General features: G+C 34.7%; 2 protein-coding genes and 1 long non-coding RNA gene across 13 annotated transcripts in view; 1 reads left to right on the top strand and 2 right to left on the bottom strand.

Moving 5' to 3' along the window:
- Positions 1-19,747, top strand: part of LOC126725767 (uncharacterized) — a 122,656-nt gene that overhangs the window by 9,690 nt on the left and 93,219 nt on the right. The gene's annotated exons all lie outside the window — the stretch shown is intronic.
- Positions 1-19,747, bottom strand: part of LOC126725744 (TMV resistance protein N-like) — a 66,300-nt gene that overhangs the window by 1,156 nt on the left and 45,397 nt on the right. The window lies entirely within an intron of this gene.
- Positions 13,529-19,747, bottom strand: part of LOC126725749 (topless-related protein 4-like) — a 102,059-nt gene continuing 95,840 nt past the window's right edge. For 5 of the 11 annotated variants that reach the window (XM_050430637.1, XM_050430639.1, XM_050430638.1 and 2 more), the window contains 3 exons: positions 15,087-15,275; positions 14,166-14,290; positions 13,529-14,006 (listed from right to left, as the gene is read on the bottom strand). In XM_050430637.1, the coding sequence (XP_050286594.1) occupies positions 13,823-14,006; positions 14,166-14,290; positions 15,087-15,275 (498 nt within the window). In that variant the 3' untranslated portion in view covers positions 13,529-13,822. Of the gene's footprint in view, positions 14,007-14,165; positions 14,291-15,086; positions 15,276-18,833; positions 18,975-19,088; positions 19,219-19,335; positions 19,516-19,606; positions 19,706-19,747 lie in introns of those variants that run through there. The other 6 variants (XR_007655576.1, XM_050430643.1, XR_007655574.1 and 3 more) reach the window with 5 other exon arrangements.

Below are 19,747 nucleotides of genomic sequence, written 5' to 3'. Positions count from 1 at the left end.
TCATGAAAAGTTAAAGAAAAACTGTCAACAAGCAAAACTGCAAATAAAACAACTGAATACCTTGCATGTTTTCTTTACTATCAGGGCACACTGACTAAACTGGTGCGTTATGCTCTTCAAAAGTGTACAGCTTATTACTAGTGACAGCATTCCACACCTGCACAGAAATGAATTTTCACAAATGCAGTCCAATGTCGTTATTATACTGAAAGAATATGCCAAGTAAAGTTAACCATAACAGTTTCGTCCTCTCCACAAGTTATGATGCAAAGTTGCCTGTTTCGATGTGAAAAGACAAGATCATTAACCTTACCACCATGAGTGTCAATCCGTAAGAAAAAATCATGGCAGATACACAATTATAAACAAAAGGGGCTAAAAAAATCCAGTTAGCACTTAGCATCGTACTTTAAGAATCACTAAAAACTATAAAAGTGTGTACACACATACACACACACAAACACAAAGATGTGTGTGTGCGTGTGAATATACACTACATATGTATAAACAAACCTCCAGGTGGTTCCGTAAATCATCACCACCATGATAGGGATATATTTGCACAATATGTTTGGAATATGAATGCCTGAAATGGAATGCAGGAAAGATCATCAGAGATGCAAATTTTTTCTCAAGAATATCAATCCCACACGTTAGGCCCTACTTATTAACGGAAATTGTGTACTCGCACGGGAGGGAGTGTTAGAACAATGGTCAAATGATTTAATTCACACTTTCCTAATAGTTTAAACTTTCAGGAGAAATCATGATTTAAAAATAAATAAATCCCCTCAAAGTAACATAACCAAAAGGGCACCATTAGGACTCCACATCACACGGTTTACAAATGCAGTATAATCATTGGCTAATGACTCCTATCATCAAGTGACATAGAGATTGTTAGCCAAATGATTTTTCCTAGAAATACTCCCATTCAAAATTTTATATACAAGTCTGTTTCAATGTGTAAGTATTTGTCAAACCTGCAAGGCCATTGAACAGGCTCCAACATCACAAACATTGAAGTTTTTGAGAAACAAGCCTCTCCCTCCTAACTACTTACCAGATTAAGATATCACCAATATTTGTTCCAGCTGAATTTGATAGAACATAAAACAAATAATAGAACAAATCCTTAGATTAAAAAACTACCCTTGACTAACAAATATTAAAGATATAAAAGTATTGGCAGTAGCGAGAGCTTATACCAATAAGCAAGGTTTGTTGCAATGGATGAAAATCCATAGTTTTGACAGCAGAACCCTGATTCAAGTTGACAACAACAGATTCTGGCAGGTCATTGATGGAGTCAGATGGGAAACAAATAATTATTTGAAAAACTTTAATGGTGTAGTTTGCACTTAGCCTAACATAAAATGAAAACCTTTGACTTCTTATTAACTTCTTCAAATTTTTTCATATAATTGTTTGAAAATCCACATTTTTTCTCACCGTCTTATTAATATATTTGGCTTTTATGATTGTTTGGTTGAAGAGGTGGAAAAGCAAAAGGATATAAAATGGGAAATATACCAAATACAACCCTCTCCCTTATCAACATATTCTGACTACGATACCCCAAAAATGTTGATTACGTTGAAAATCCACCACCAGTTGATTTGGAGCTCAAAGTTTGGTTTCTGATAATCACCTCCATGAACCACAAACTCCCTTTGACCATGCAATTGTTGCAAACACCACAAGATCCTCAATGTTATCCTGAATCTTATCACCGCAAAAAACTTGCCAAAGTCATCATAATCCTGATTAGATTTTTGCACTTTAATAACCCATAGGATCCATGTTAGTATCAGACTATCATTCCATATTTTGGTATCAGAATCAATCAAAATACTTACATTAGTATCACTGGGTAGCAACTTCACAGGAGATACAACGCAAAATGTACTTGGTCGAGGAATCCACTTGTACATCCAAATTTTAACATCACAGCCACTACCAATCCTCCAAAACAGTCGAGCAATTCCCGTGCAGATAAGACACTTCTCCAAGTAAATGAAGGTTGGGACCCGAGCTGTGCATTCAAAAAATTGTCACCAGGGAAATACTTTGCCTGCCAAACTAGTGCAATTAAACACCAACCTTGTTTGGTCAACACGGCCAAGTTGAAACTCTTGCATCTCACGAAAGCCTAAACCCCCTTGCTTCTTTGGCTGACACAATAAAGACCGCCTCAACCAATGAATTTTTTGCTCATCTCGCCTTTGACCCCTCCATTAAGCGTTAACCATCTGAGTTATATCTTTGCACAATGCTTCAGAGACGCAAAAACAACACATTACAGACTTACGGCTTTGACATCTCATGCATCCAATGCAAGCACTAGATGGTCCCCTACCAACATAACTCATTTCTACATGCCTTTCGAGAGAGAAGCATGTTTGTCTTTGACAGTAACATCAAAATTACACATTTATAAGCCCAGCTTTGAGATAATCATTAATGAATTGCTTTTGTGCATAATCTTGTTTCTATACAGTTGCATTTCACATCAACAGTCATAAAAAGATCTTCATGAATAATTGTGATCTACTACAGAAATGATTGATCAGAAGCTTAGTTGTATGATCATTTGAACACGAGCAGCACTTGTGATGTTGGTCCAGAATCCAGATTACCTCTGCAACATTGCATTTCTGTCTTGGCCATTCTGATCTTTACCTCCTCCCTTTCAAATAGGAATAGGTCAAATAATCCAAAGATCCAACAAGAAGTTAAAACAACTTTCATCATAATAATTCTTGAACCTGTTAACAATTCCAGATCATTAATTAAATCTAGTGCAGATCGTGGTTTTCTTGGTAGTGAAATGCAAATGACACAAAATTGAGAAAAAATCTTATCAAGATTAATGAGCCTAGTCCATGGAAAATTCTCTATTGTTGCCTGGGATCAAATCATACCATTACGGTGTGTTGAGAAAAATCAAAATAAAGGGTACCACAAAATATCAACGGTTTAAAGGTAAAACAAATTTTAGATGTTGACAGTTGACTTGATTCCAAAACTAGTATATCATTATGTTATGACCAATAAAATAAGACAATGATCGCTAAACATATAAGTTTCCCTATGGCATGCCATGTTCTAGAACGTGTACAACATTTCTCACACAAAAAATCATTTTAAATAATAACCATTGTCCCCAAAGAGAACCTTTTCTGCTTAATAAAATTTAGTTTTCTACATCAAATACAAAACTTTCATGCCTAGAATAAAAAACAGCATAGTACCGGCCTCATTTATTCACAAGTACATAAATAACAAAAATTCATAGCAGCTTAATTATTGTCTATATGAATTTCAAAAAGATGATTAATTTGCTAATTTTCAAGTAAGACTTAGCATTCGACAAAATTAGCTGTGTAAATCCTCCGTATAGGAAGTGGAATACTATGAATCTACTCGTTTAAACTCTCAGGGTCAACCAAAAGCATCCAACAATTGCCAGACTTACGAATGAGAAGTTCCCCATTAATGCTGCAGACCAACAACCCTTCTAAGCCTTTCATCGGTACAATTGTTTTAGTCCAAGAATCTACCACACCATACTCCTTCATCACCCATATGTGGACTATTTTAGTATTATCAGCGAGCTACCCCTTAAACATTGCAAGATGTTCAAAATATTTAAAAAGTCCGTTTAAGTAATTTTGAGGCAGCAATATCTCACGGAATCTCTCATCATTGATGTCAAAGCCTCGAAGGACACGATCAAAAGGGTGAGTCAAACAAGTAATCCTTTGAAAATGCTTGACTCTCAAAATCTTATACTCAATTGTTTTCAAAATGATAGGCAAATCCAAAACCGACACGATCAAAAGGGTGAGTCAAACGAGTAGCTAGAATCCTTTTAAACTTTCTATTATGTGACAATCTAATTTGTCATAACTAGCGACGCAGAACACGCCGTTACAGAACCCCAACTACGTACGGTGGTGAACTCATCAACCAAAAAACAAAAGCTTGGGATTTGAAAGCTACAAACAAATCTGGGTCAATGTGCGGTCGCTATTGTAAACAACATTGCACCATTCTTCTTCGCAATTTGCTGGCTTGTATAAAAGATAACCACACGGTTATTATTATTATTGGATAATGGCATTGCTAATGCTTGGTCCAAGTGTGCTGCGTTAATGAAAATGTGGCTGGTGAACTTGAGGCAGATTTTGGGTTCAGTTTCAGAAATCTGATCTGATGTTTATATGTGTTTGCGGCGAAGACCTAAATTTCTTTTTTTTTTCTTTTTTTTTTTTAATCTCGTACAATTTAAGCTACGGCCATGTTGGAGCAAACCAAGCCCTTTAAGATAAGTTAAGCAGGCCTACTATAAGTTAATCCAAGTTCTAACTACGGACTTAAAAAAAATAAATAAATAATAACAATTCTTTTGTAGTGAGTCATGAAACTTACTTAAATAATAGGCGAAAAACACATTTTGGTCCCTACATTTTCAGCCTATTTCCGTTTTAGTCCCTAAGTTTTTTTTTACCGTTTTTAGTCCCTCTCCTGAAAAACGCTTCCATTTTAGTCCCTGCCGTTACATTAGAAATGGATATTGCAGACGTGGCAAACGGCAAAGTCAAAAAATAATAAACTAATGTCCACGTGGCCTAAATTAATAATAAAAAATATTTTTTAATGCCACGTCAGCATTTAAATTAAAAAAATTAAAAACTCTCATAAGAAAAATCCTTAAATAAAAAAATTAATTTATTAATTCTAACTAAATAAAAAAAAATTAAAAACTCTCATCAAAAAAAAAAAAATCAAAAACAAATTTAAAACTAAACCCAGCAAGAACAACAAAACCCAGAAAGAACTAAACCCAGCAAGAACAAACTAAACCCAGCAAGAACAACAAATTTAAAACCCAGCAAAAACAAGATTAACAAAACACAAACACGGCAAATTTAAAACTCAAAAAATTTAATTCAAACCCATATTTGCAGAGAGCCTTATTTTTTTTATAAATATATTTTTTTACTGGGTTACCAAAATGGTGTCGAGTACGGACACTTCATGATCCCGGAAATGACGACATGGCTGAGCCAGTACGACCAAAAACCCATGTACAAGCACCGCTCTGCTTTCCGCATGTACAGCTCCGGCAAAGTCCCCTTGGGGCTAAAATGCAAGGGTTTGCGGATCGTGGTGACTGGCGGGGCCGGGTTCGTTGGGTCCCACTTGGTCGACCGTCTGATGGAGTGAGGTGATAGCGTGATCGTGGTCGATAACTTCTTCACCGGACGGAAAGAGAACGTGATGCACCATTTCAACAACAACCAAAAAAAAGATTGAATTTTTTTTTTATAAATATATTTTCAGTGAGTAATCAGAAAACGGTGAGGTTTAGTATAAATGGAAGGAGATAATAATAGATCTGGGCATTGGAGTATTTAGAGAGAAAGCTTGTGGGTTTATGTTCTTGCTGGGTTTAGTTCTTTCTGGGTTTATGTTCTTGCTGGGTTTAGTTCTTGCTGGGTTTATGTTCTTGCTGGGTTTAGTTCTTTCTGGGTTTATGTTCTTGCTGGGTTTATGTTCTTGCTGGGTTTAGTTCTTTCTTGGTTTTGTTGTTCTTGCTGGGTTTAATTTTAAATTTGTTTTTGATTTTTTTTTTTTTATGAGAGTTTTTAGTTTTTTTTATTTAGTTAGAATTAATAAATTAATTTTTTTATTTAAGGATTTTTTTTATGAGAGTTTTTAATTTTTTTAATTTAAATGCTGACGTGGCATTAAAAAATATTTTTTATTATTAATTTAGGTCACGTGAACATTAGTTTATTATTTTTTGACTTTGCCGTTTGCCACGTCTGCAATATCCGTTTCTAATGTAACGACAGAGACTAAAATGGAAGCATTTTTCAGGAGAGGGACTAAAAGCGGTAAAAAAAAAAACTTAGGGACTAAAACGGAAATCGGCTGAAAATGTAGGGACCAAAATGTGTTTTTTGCCTAAATAATACACAGACATGATTTTATAAATAGACAGGAAGTGAATTGGAAGAAATAACTTCAAACTGATTTTGATCTAAACTTTGTCCTATTCCCAACAATATAGGAAGCCGATGGTGCCTAATGGGATGAATGAGAAGTGTACGAAAATTACATGAGTTTTGACTAAATTCAAGGTAGTAATTGTTCAAGATTTTTTTTTTCCCATTTAGCCTTAAATTTGTAAGAATTTCGTTAGTAGTCACGTTGCCAAAACAATTTGGGAAAATAGAATCTCAAATTTTTAAAACTTGAGTTCTATGATAGAACTCGAGTTTTAAATGTTCGAGTCTTGAAATTGGCAAACAATTGTTGTGGAAAATTTTCTATGTGGAATCCATGTAGAACTTGAATTTATAATACTTGAGTTCTATATAACCCGAGTTGGAGAAACTCGATTTCTTTAAACGTGCAGACCTACAAAACACTCAAAAACTCAAATATCAAAAACACCTAACACTCAAACACTAAAGCTCAGCATCCGAAACACTTAAACCAAACTCATTCTTCTTCTTCTTCTTCAGACACTAAAAAACTCAAACCAAACCCATTCTCGTTCTTCACCAGACACTAAAACACTTAAACCCCAAACACCCAACCCGAAGATGAGCTCCTCTCATTGATGGCCTAAAAACCCTCATTCACCCAAACATTGAAACCCCAAGCACTCAAAACTAAGACTATCCATTTCATACCCAATACAAAAAAAGCTAAAATCCTTCTAAGGTCAGGATAAAAACTCATTTTTGATAAGAATCTAACATTACTAAATATCTTAAATAAGTTTAGATAAATAAAATAAATAAATAAGAAAACCTAGCAAATAAATACTCACAATATTTACATTAAGAAAACAAAGTTGTATATATTCACAATATTTATAATAGTATCTTAACTAAGTTATATACTAACAAAATAGTGCAAAGTTTTAACCCACACCCCTACAATAAATAATACTCAAGTACAATGGCAATAAAACCCTTACCTGAGATGTAAATTTGTTGAGAGACAATATCAGTGAGAGGAGCAGTGACAAAGAGAGGCAATGTGGTGTGAGAACAATATGTGATCAGCAGTGAAAGAGAGAGAGGCCGTGTGGCACCTAAGGGTGGGAGGTGTTCTAGGTGAGTGAGCCTCTAATCAGTGGGCGAGTATTTGTGAGTTTGAGTTGGTGAATCTAATAGTGGGTTTGTGAGTTTGAGTGGGTGAGTCTGATTAGTGGATGAGTATTTATGAAGTGGGTGAGTCTGATAGTGTGGGTTATTTGTGAATTTGAGTGTGAGTCTAATCAGTGGGTGAGTATTTATGTATATGCCGAGAGAAATCGAGTCTTGTAGACTCGAGTTTACTTTATGGAACTCGAGTCTATGAGACTTGAGATCCATGTGGCAAAAAAAACTACATGTCAACAAGTAGAACTCAAGCCTTTGAAGCTCGAATTTTACATTGAACTCAAGCCTGTAAAGCTTGAGTTTTACATCGAACTTAAGCCTTTAAAGCTTGAGTTTTACATTAAACTCAAGCCTTAGAAACTCGATATGTTACTATCCTAAATCGTTTCTAACACGTGTGTTGAGGACTCTTTTTTCGCACCACATGGCATTACTTCACTGGCAACCCACGCCACATCAACATATTATTAATTTTTGGGTAAATATCTTTAATACCCAAAATAAGCTTATATCTCATTCAACTACAAGAATTGCGCTGACATGGGCCACAACATCTTCACTTTAAGAGGCGGATTCATGGTCTACATTTCCTCTTCATCAATTGGGATTATAACCCCACAACATCATCAACATCAACATATGGATTAGGCTCAAGCAATGAATCAAAACTCACGGCCCATATTACCTCTCTCATATTCATGGAAAGCGGCTTCTCCAACAAAAGCTCGTATTTACACAAAATGACAACAAAGCCCAAGGTACGTCATCTCATCTTCGACTTATGATCCAAGCTCATGAGTCTCTTTAGGGAAACTTTGGGAGTCTTGGTTTGGAGGGCCAAAAGGTATGTTTAGTGAAGCTCTAGTGGTTTAGAGTTTATAAAAGAAACATGTTGCTTGGTGTATCTTCTCCAACTTCCTAAACTTTGACGAGTTAGTGTGTAGCTAAGTAACATATGGTAAGCCTCTCTTTTCACATAACACTTAGAATGATAAAACTCCTCATTGCTCTTTTCCTAAAACTTAATATTTATCATATGAAAACACTCAAACTCTAGCCATCCAAATGCTAACCCAAATAACTATTTATTTAATCTCTAGTTGTTCCTATATGAATTTGGAAACCTAATCATTTATTCTACATAAATTATGTTCCTATAACTCATGGCTAAATCTTATTGGCTATCTTTAATCTTCAAATATAAAATATTCGTAATATCTCTAATATCCAGCTGTCATCTGCCATAATCAAACCAAATATTCACCTGCCAACTGCCAGAGCAAAGCATTAAATGCTTTTCTTGCTCACCAAGATTAAGTCACAACATAATGAGACCATGATTAGATCTCTAAAGCTTCATTAATTATCAATCAATCATTCTATTACTTACTAAAAATGTATTGTAATAGAATCTTGGACCAAAAATACAAATACCCAAAAGAGGAAACCTTTCTAGCAGAACACCAGCAATGTCTTCAGCACTTGACACCTGGCTGAAAGTGACATCACCAGCCATTTAATACTCAATCCCAACAGCCAGCTACTATACCCACAATAGCAAGATACCCTTGAAAAAAGAGATATTACCATTTTCAGCCAAATCCATGAAATAAATGCTAAATATTCTCTCCAGCAGCCTGGATGAGACATCATCCAGCTGATCTCATCTACTTTAGCCCCAAGCAACAGCTGTCTTGTGGCAGCTATGATAGCTTTTTTTAAACAGCTATGACAGCTAACCCAATAGCCTTGAAATTACAGATTTTCCCTATTTGGCTAAAAACCAAAACCAACTAAAGAAATTATCTTTTTCTTGCTAAAATCCTTTCCTTTTCTGCTAATCTTTCCTCTAGCTGATATTACCCAAAACAGCAAAAACCTTTTAGAGCTAAACAAACCTTTTAGAGCTAAACATACCATTTTCGGCCAAATCCTAAGATGGATTTTTTGAAGATTTATTATTGATTGGGATAGATTTTGGCTGAGATTATTTACTAAAAACCCCCTTAAACTCAGCTATAAATAGGACCCTCATCAACACACCAAAGCACCCCAATAGAGAAGAACAGCTCTCTCATAAACTTCTCTATTTTCCCTATCCCTCTAATTATCTTCTTAAGCTCTTAATGCAATTCTGAGTGTCTAAGTTCTTAGTTTCCAAATTAGAAACTAAGCTCTTCAGCTCTTAGCTCACAAATGCCCCTTATATCACTACTCATAAGCCTTTATCCATCCTCTAGCAGAAAATCTTAGCAACATTACTAAACAAATTACAACACCATTACTCTTCTTATGCTCATTCTCTCACTCTCCATGTTCAGAAAATACATCTATCTTGCTACCCATATCTCTAAACATCTCTTTCTCCACTTCTCATATAAAATCTCATATCTTGGAAAGCGACACAACCATCACTATAATCTTTCCAGCAACTCTAATATAATTCATTAACCATCTTACATATCGCTCATACATCTCATAAAATACCCATACATATCTCTCATACTTCAATGTATCTTACAAATTACAAATGCTATATCCCACAAAACATCTAAATCTTTTACCATCTTCATACTTCTCAAGAGATATCAAACACTCACACTAAAGCCCTTCTCCTACAAGGCACAAATACTTCTTACAAAAACCCTTCTCATAGAAGGTACAAACCTATCTTAAAAATCCCTCCCCATGAAAGGCAATACTATTCATAACTTCACAATAACTAAAAGAGCATTATCAAGGTGAAATTCATTTAAGTGACTGGTAAAGGGGACAAACTTAACCAGCCTCTACTCACAGCTGGACATACTCTCTCTCCCTCTAGTTTGTACCTATTTTTCCCCTTCAATCTTGAAGCTATCATGGCATACTGTCTCTCCACCGCTAGAGTCATTTTGCTGGAATACTATTAACTCAATGATGCTACACAGTTGGAGCTATAAACCATAAAAAGATAGGTGACTCTGCTTCCATATCTCTAAATTTACATCATTGAGTACATGATTACTTCAATTTTTAAATACATATTACATTATTTCAAATACTATTACAACTATTAATCAAAGCTATTATATCAAACACATATTATTTATTATTTCAACCATTCTCATGATTGTTAGACTTTGGGCTTTACCCATTTTGTAAGCCTAAAAATACATCGGTAGCCATTGGACTACCAAGCCCAATGTTGAGTTCTAAATGCAATTCCCTAAACATATGCGAGTCTAACAAGGTCACCCCTCCAACAGACAACACGTGGCCGTACACCGGAAAAACGGCCCCCCAACAACGTGCTAACTAACGTAATAGTGAGGTGAAATTTTGCTAATCTGCAAATCTCCATTGTTCAAAGAATTGTTAGGAGAAAAGGATAGAGATTAAGAGAGAAACAACTAAACAACAATGTGGTTTATTCATTTAATATCCCAAATGAGAGTAAATGTAACTATTTATACAAGGAAAAAGTTTGGCTACAAAATAATTTGAAACTAATAACTACAACTCCCACTAAAATAATTAACATTGATACATATTTTGAAATCTAAAGGTTAAGTTTTATGTTCTTAACATGTATCTCAAATTTCATACTAATTGGATGCTATTTACTATTCGATTCTTAAATTTATTTTTTATGCATAATTTTAGACAAGCTTGGGTTGGGTCCAGTGCATCCAATGCACTAGATCGTTGAGATGATGACATTTGGCCAAAAGTGGACACGTATCACCATCCCAACTGGTTCAATACAACTAAACAATGGATATAAGATTTACCCATTTTAGACCACAAAAACTTGATATTTAAACATTTAATTTGAACGCTCGAATTTGTGCAAAAACACAAAAGCTTGTTTACACCCCCAATTAAAAATAACAGCTAAATAGCCTTTACTCTAACTTATACTAAGTGCGAAACAAAAGTAAAAAAGCACAAAGAATCGTTATCACTACCATAAGCCATATTCATCCATTATCAACAATAAAAAGAAAGCTTAAAGAGTAGGGAAGAGAGATACAAATACAAGATAACACCGAGACATGTTATCGAAGAGGAAACTGAAGAACTCGGTGAAAAACCTCTCTGCGACCCTCCAAGTCAAAATTGATCCACTAAAGAATAAAGTTGGAGTATATGAATAACAAAAGATCCTCCAAGCCTAGTCTACCCCATGTCCTGCTACCAATGGACTTCTTGGAGTTTTGTTTTCTCTAACTTTCCAAATCCCGCAATTTAGCCCGATTGTATCTGCCAATGAATGACTCCTTCTAATACTTCCTAGTAGCACCAAAATTTCACTTCACACTCAGAATGGGTGTGGTAAGTGTTTGGGCTAGCAAACTCTTAAAGATGTAAAGATGGAGAGGTAGGAGTTGAGAAAAACCACAAGGAAATGTGTAGATGATTGTGGGTATAACAATCTCTATCTCTCAAATGTATTTTCCAAGGTTTTCTCCCTGAAAAGCACTCTTTACAATTTGTGGGTAATGATAGTATATATAGTGTAGGTAAACAGAAATTTTCGCGGGTCCTTTGCGAGTTAGCCTTACCCATGAGACACTCGCGAAAAATATAGCCTAGCACGATTCTTTATCTTCCAGTCATGTGCTCTACATGCGGCTCTTTTCGTGGGTAAGCTTCTCGCGAGACAATCGCGAGCCAGTTGCAAAATCCACTTGTTCATCCTTTGAAACTTGAATCTTTACCGATCTCTTACACTCATTCCTTACAATTAAACCCACATACATACAGGGAAAATGATTGAAGAAATTACAATCAAATTTGACATGAAATTAAAGTCAACACGACATAGTTGGAAATCACAACTTTACATAATTGATGACATAGTTACTGATTTTTAAACTTCTAGAAATTTTGCAAGTATGCTAGATATAAGAAGAAAACGTAATACAACAAAATTCACATCTCATAAAAAGATATTAAGTGAATTATAGCCAAACTTTTTCTTTTATACAATTCAAGACCTACTAATTCTACATGTGTTCTAATCAATTAGAGCATGTCATTAATGTGTTAAATGCATTAAACTCTAACTATCTCAATCTTATACATTTTAGATGAAACTAAATAACTAAATTAAAATGACGTAATTACAACAATTATTAGTATATTATAGGAACTAGTGTGTAGCTCCGTGCATATGTACGGGTACAATTAAAAATAATCACAATTATACGGTTTAAATTATACATGATATTAGCTTACACTTTTTTAAAATCATGCATTTCTAAAATATGTAATGATTTCTCATTCATATATATATATATATATATACACATACACACACACACACATGATTTAAAATTTAATTGGTTTTAGACTCTTTGGTGTCTACACTCAATAATTCACTTGGTACAAAATTAAAAATTAAATAGAACACATGACACAAAATTGAGAATTTAATTAAAATCTAATTAAATTTTCTCCAAGTTTTGGCTATATATATATTGAATTGGTTTCCTAAGACTAACGTTTTAAATAAATAAATCTTCAATTGTCGAGACCATCATCAAGTCACTTGGAATAGTCAGACTATATTTCTTTAATCTCACCCTGAGCTTTATGTTGGACTTGCACTTGCAAACAATGCTTGATGCCATGCCTCTCTTCTACCCAAATCTAAAATTTTTGTATATGATTTTCACCATTACAAAATTTATTTAACACAATAGAGTTCATGTCTCCATGGGCTAGTCAAGGGCAATAAGGATCGTCAGGTACCAAAAGGATCGTCAAGCCCTCATGCGTCTGAAGGCCTCTGAAGCAACCTAGTCTACACCTATCCGTCTAGTACACTATGATGACAGACGAATACCCTCTAATGAACGATCCATTGTACTCAAGCTTACACACCAATTCTCCCCTCTATTATCCCCATATGGAAAAAACTTGGACATGCCCAAAGATTATTCTACATATTCGTATCCTCCAAACAAGCATTGCTAATGTTTGAATTTTCATAACAAAGTCAACCAAGAGCTACACGTCAGAGTCATCACAATACAAAAATGTATACCAATCTGTGTTTTGATTAGTATTCATTTTGTGGGTTTAATACTTCCGATAGGTAGAAACTCCAAACAAAAGTCAGATTCCTTTCACATGAAATCAATTTTCTTTTCCCTCAGCTAAAAATGGCCAGAGATAAATCTCCACACAAAATGACCCTCGTGCTTAAGCTAAAATTTGATTGAACGAGTAATGCCTCGGATCATTTTACACATTTGCGACATTAGACATTGATAATCATCAATTAGGAGAATGCCCCTCCAAATGTACCAAACATGCTGCTTGCACAACATAAACCAAATAGGGATAGACGGTTCTTGACAAATTAAATCTGATTAATGGAATAACTAAATAAGTAAATAAGAAATTAAATCAAGCTTTCACAGCCTGACAATTTTTTACTGAGTTCCTAAACATTCAAGATTATTATTCTTTATTATATCAAGACGTAAATATCTCTCCATCAGTCCTAATGACCGTTCTCCTATGTCTCTTCTATTAAATATCAACACTGCCATACATTTTCTTTATTTTCATTTCCCCTTGGAATAAAAAGGGCTCCATAGATATGATGTGTGCATGCAGTTATTAGTTAAAGCCCTGAATAATCATCCTGAACCAGCAGCAGAATTGGCACTAGGCACAACACCATTTTCAAGTACAGGTGCAACACACCAGCTTCCCTCTGATTCTGGGGGCTCAATAACATGTACTCCACCATCAGTAAGTCCAATTGCAAATTGATTAGGTTTAGACGGATGAGCCGCAATGACAAGTGGATAAGCCCTTGAGCTGTTCAACAGTAGCATCATTTAGAAGAAAGCAAGCATGGAGTATATAAATTTACTTTGATTACCAGTACCCATAAACTATATATTGCTTATAGTTATCAACAACATTAAGACGCGCCTGGGATTAGAAGATAAATATGCAGCAGGACTAATCCGAGACCTCAGTTGGAGGGTAAAGGCAGTAAGGACACACACACTACCATCTTCAATGCTTGCATAGATTAACCGGCCATCACATGAATATGTAGCATCTGTGACTGAACCACTTGATTCTGGAGGAAACCACTGTCACCAATAAAATTTAATAACAAATTACCGGTGATGTAAAAAATAACCAGTTTTCCCTCCATAAAAAGCAGGTAGTTTTGAGAATGTACAAAGCTATTTTCAATACGTTTGAGATTATGAATTCATTCTTTTCAGAAAAAAATATTTTCTGAAAAATGTTGTCTTCTGATGTTCAGTGTGGTGTAATCGAAAATTGCTAGGCAATAGCAAACTTTTATGCTTTCACAAAGTGTAAACAAACTCCAGACAAAGCATGCAGCATGCTACCTTATTCCCCTCCCCTTCCCCTTCCCCCAAAAAGCTCCTTCGTGCTACAACCCTTTACCTTCCTCCCCCAATCCTTCGTGTCACCACCACCTTCTTCGCCACCTCCACTTTGCCACTTCCTTCCCCCTCCTCTTCCACACCACCATCACCACCAACCACCTCCCACCCCATCCACCACACTCCTACTACTATTACCATAATCACCATATTGCTTACTAGTTTTTGTGATTTATGTTGGTTTTAACATAAATATTTTTCATGCAACCAAATACTAGAAAATTATTTTCTAAGTCTCAAGACTCTCAACCAAACAACCAAAATAATCAAATATTATAATCTTTCTTGAAAATTATTTCTACTGAAAATATTTACCCAATGAAAATGTATTATGCTGAAAGCACCGCGATTCATGCATATGATGGCTCAAAAATCAAACAATTCTATCATGAACACAAAAATATGACATTCAAAACTCATTACTATATATTTTTAAGTTTTGGTAAAAGTATAATTATGCCTGACAGACCTGCTTAAGGCAATCCAACATTGGTGCCTCATATATGGCTATTTGAGTTTCATGGACAGCCAGTACATGTATCTGATCTTGGTGAAATTGAACACGGGTCCGTGCAAGAGGAGATGATACGCGCCCAGGGGGAATCCGCAAGAATTTACTAGTATGCTTCTCCCATCCATCCATGCTCCACAAACACAACTGGACATCAGTATCCAAAAACGAATAATTATAAACTACATATTAATATTGCATGCTTCATTACTTCTTCAACTTAGTGGAGAAGTATTTTCAAACGTGATCAAATATTGTGTACTTCTTCCACCCATGCACTTAAAGTCAAGAAAAACAACACGAGTATTTCTCTATTTTTGCATTTGCAACTACACCTTAATAGCAAATTGGGTATATGCTACACAAACATTTCATGATGCATCTTAATAAGCATCAACACACATGGCTAGAAAGCAGTATCCAAAAACAAATAATTAAAAAAAAAAAAAAAAAACAATATTGCATACTTCTTCAGATCGGTCACCCATCCGGGTAAAATCAAGACCTAAAACACAAGACAATTATCATTTCTTACATCTGCAACTGTAATGCAATGGAAAATAGTGTGCTTCAAATTAAAAGAGAAGCACTTTGATTGGGGGAATAGGGAGGGAGAAGCATCTCAACCTCAGGAGGGAGAAAAATTCTCAACCTCAAACACGTCTGAAAGACTTAATTTTTCATTCAATATCAAAATCTTCCTTTACATTGGCTAAGCATTGATATTTATGCACAAAAAAGTTAGTTATATTAGCATCATCATAACTAATTAAACTACTTAGCACATGTAAATGAATTAGTCACATCACATGCTAAATATCACAAGCTATAAATAATACATTTATCCCACATGTCTAAATCAATCAATCACATGTCTACCTAACCTCTAATCTACTGTGCTCATGGCAAAAATTTTTGATCAAATGTTCTAAAAGATAGGCTTGCTTGAGAGGTATTCTTGGACACATGGTTTTCCCTTATAGAATGCCCTGATTCGGCCACATCATCAAGGCACACTCAGTACATCATTATGCTTTCTTCAAATAGATAAGTGCATCATATGCACTGCATTAAACTGCACCTAAACAAAAATTGAGTACACAAAATTTGCATGATGCATCTTAAGCATCAATTTACTTATTCACCTCAAAATAGACCCACATTTTGATGAAGCACAAACTGTAGTTGCAATGGTACATAAGAGGCTCAAATATGATTGAGAAATCAATAATGTAGATGCCATTGGGCCTAAAAAAACGTTGATAGAAAGCACATGAAACAACATGTACATTAGGCCTAAGAGAACTTCTGCAGAATCAGGCATATTTTCCTCAAGATTCAGACATGTCAACTGAACATATGCACAGATGTCAATAAAATTGATGCTCCTGAAATCTTTTTTCAGAATATTTTGATAAGAATATTCTTCAGCAAATTAGAAGCTTCAGTGCTTCTGTGGACTTCAACTAGGAAACTTCAGATTCAATTATTAAATTATATTTCAGTTTTTATTATTACATTGATTTACTCTATTCTACAATTGACCTCTTCCATTAAATAAAACTAGATGTCCCGTATGATGTGTGAATATTTTACAATTTCATTTGAAATAATTTTTATGTACATTAAGACCTATATATAAAAATACTTATTTTGTTGTATAATATTTATGTTTGCCCACAATATTGTTGAATGCTTTGAAATATAATTATCTTAATTCATATTTTATTTTTAAAAAATTGTATAACACTATAAGACACATATTATAATATTTATAGTTAAAAGTAGACTTTATTTTTTAAACTGATAAAATCATTTTGAAATCTATAAATAAGTATTTTAAGCAACCTCTCAAACACTTTCTCAACCACTCTATATTCACAATCAAATATGGAGATCTCAATCTCAAACACCCAATTCATTATCTTAAGGAAATCATTTGTAAGTATCAGTATAAGAAAAACATGATTAAGCAAGAAAAATTGGCTAAAAACATATCCATTTATCAAAACTTAATTGCCCTTACTTGGGCTTCTGCATCCAAAAAAAACACAAAAAACACTTTGAAACCATCATTGTTTTTTATTTTTATCACTATGACTTATACCGCACAAAATAACAGTAAAAAACCTACAAACAAAATACATTTATGACTTTCCCACACCAAAATCCCAAACACCCATAGACTCAAAGCAAATCATAGCCTTCACAAAATCCACAACGCCCGACTTCAACATCAAAACTGTAAGCTACCGTCACTGAATATAAAACACAATCCCCCTTCCTTGGTCACAACCTACTCATATGGGTTAGGATCAAATGGTACGACAATGTTGGAGTTATGTAGGTGTCATTGAAAGGTTAAAGGTAAATGACATCGTTCTTGGTCTAGGTTTATTTGAGATGGGAGGGCATAAAGAGCTGTGGGCATGTGTAAATAAAGGAGTAGAAGTGCAAGGGGTGAAAAGAGTGAATGAAAATGTAAAGAGGTTTTTTTTTTTTTTGATAAGTAATACGTTTATTGATATCAAAAAAGGGGAACACCCCAGTACACAGGGAGTGTACAAGGGTTAAACAATCAAGAACAAAAATTACAAGAATCTAGGAAATCAAGAAAAGATAAAAATGATTGGTTCCGCAAAGCAGCCAACCAATCCATTAAGGTTCTAAAGAAAAATAGCTTCAAATCTAGTATTGATCTCTCCTTATCTTCAAATCACCTACTATTTCTCTCTCCAAAGACACCACAATAAGCAATGGGGAACAATCATCCATGTAAAGAGTTTTGTTTGTGTGAGAGAGAGGAAAAGTTTTGAAAGATTTAACCAAAAGAAATAAAGAGTCCCTATTTTTAAATTTATTCTTATCTCTGATGTGACTTAAGAGTATTTCAATTCTCTTTTCAAATAGTGTGCCACATGGCAAAACCTCATGCTTCCCCGCATTAAGTCTCTGCTTATATATATATTGGTTCCTAGACTAAACTTCTGACACCAACATCCCAACAAAATTTCCAAACTTGACTGTCACCTTTGGTATGACCAGACTAAATTTTAGTAAGCCATATCCAAATATAATACAGGATAAGTCAATTGTATAACTTGGGAAAATATAGAGAAATAACTAATCGTTATCATTATCCATATAAAATATCTTTTAGCCCATTCACTTTAACGAAATTTGCAAACCCAAATAATGCTATTTAGCTTTGAACGTACCACTATAAATCAAACACAAAAATTAAATCTACTTCTTGTTGTAGCAACACAGGAAGCCACATAAGAAGAAAGAGCTTGGAAATCAAGAACAAAGGACAGAACTAAGAGAGCAACAAAGTAGAGAGCAGAGAAAAACAAGTAAAGGTACAAACTTCAAGTAGAATGAAAAAAAAAAAAAAAACTATAAAAATATTATCTGTGACATGTCATGTCAGATTAGACATATAATTGAGAAATGAGCCCACTATATATATTAATACTAATACGGTAGAAGGTGACATCTTACTAAAGTATGAAAAATTAAAATAAAAGGCACCATACAATATAGGGTTTTTCATCCACTGGGGGTCCATGGCCCTCTAAGGCCCTAAGGGCAGTCTACACAAATATACATCCTAAAATGATACATGTAATTAAGCCACCAAAGAAGCTCACAGGTATATACTCATGCATGCACACCGGCATGCATGCACACTCACACACATACCATGAGAGAGAGAGAGAGAGAGTTATTCCATTCCTTTCACATTTTTGAAGAATATACCTGAGCATCACCTCCTGATGATACAAGAACATTTAGCATGTTAGAGAAGGTTAGGCCAGTATCTCTGTTTTGATGACCTTTGAGCTTGATTTTAACCAGTCCAAATATCACATAAAAAATTTTAAGTGTCACTATTTAGAATTTCATAAACACATTTCACGTTGGTTGAATAATATAGGTCTTTGTTCAAGCTACTACCTCATCAATTTCTGATATTGTAGATATGAATCGAATAATCATCAGAGCCTATAGCAATAGTGTTGTTGTCATTTGGGCGGAAAGCAACAGATGTTGCCGCAGGTGGTGGGGACATGAATGTTGTCATTGTCTGCACAACAAATGCTTGGGTTCATTTAAAGATGGAGTAAAAAAGTCAGAATGTGTTCCTAAACCTTCCAGGCAATTGGACCCCAAGAAAGGTACTAGATATATTAAATGACATTACCCTGAATGTAGCCATATTAAAAAGGGAAAATTTTCCACCAGACGTTGACAAAAGATAAGAATCATTCTTCGAAAGAGCAAAACATGGAACAGCACGTTCAAGATGTGTGTCACTTATATCATTGGTCATTAATATTCCACTGGGCGGTTGCCACAATTGTGGTGGCACACTAGAAGTTGCCTACAATAAGCGAAGCATTAGTAAAGTGCTGTGCATATTACAATAACAATATAGTTGGGCATGCTGCCCTTAATAACAAAGGCATCCATACCTTCCCATCACTTGTCTGCCATTTCCAAAGTTTGTGTACAGCATTGGATGCTAATGCCAAAATTTGACCTCCCAAGTGTGTATACGTCAACCCAATAATCTAAAATGGAGAAAGAACTATTAACATTAGGTTAAAGAACAT

The sequence above is a fragment of the Quercus robur genome, chromosome 5 (genome assembly GCF_932294415.1).
Source record: "Quercus robur chromosome 5, dhQueRobu3.1, whole genome shotgun sequence".
NCBI classification, from domain to species: Eukaryota; Viridiplantae; Streptophyta; class Magnoliopsida; order Fagales; family Fagaceae; genus Quercus; species Quercus robur.
Note: the sequence above shows the minus strand (reverse complement) of the source record. Positions and strands in the feature narration are given on the sequence as shown.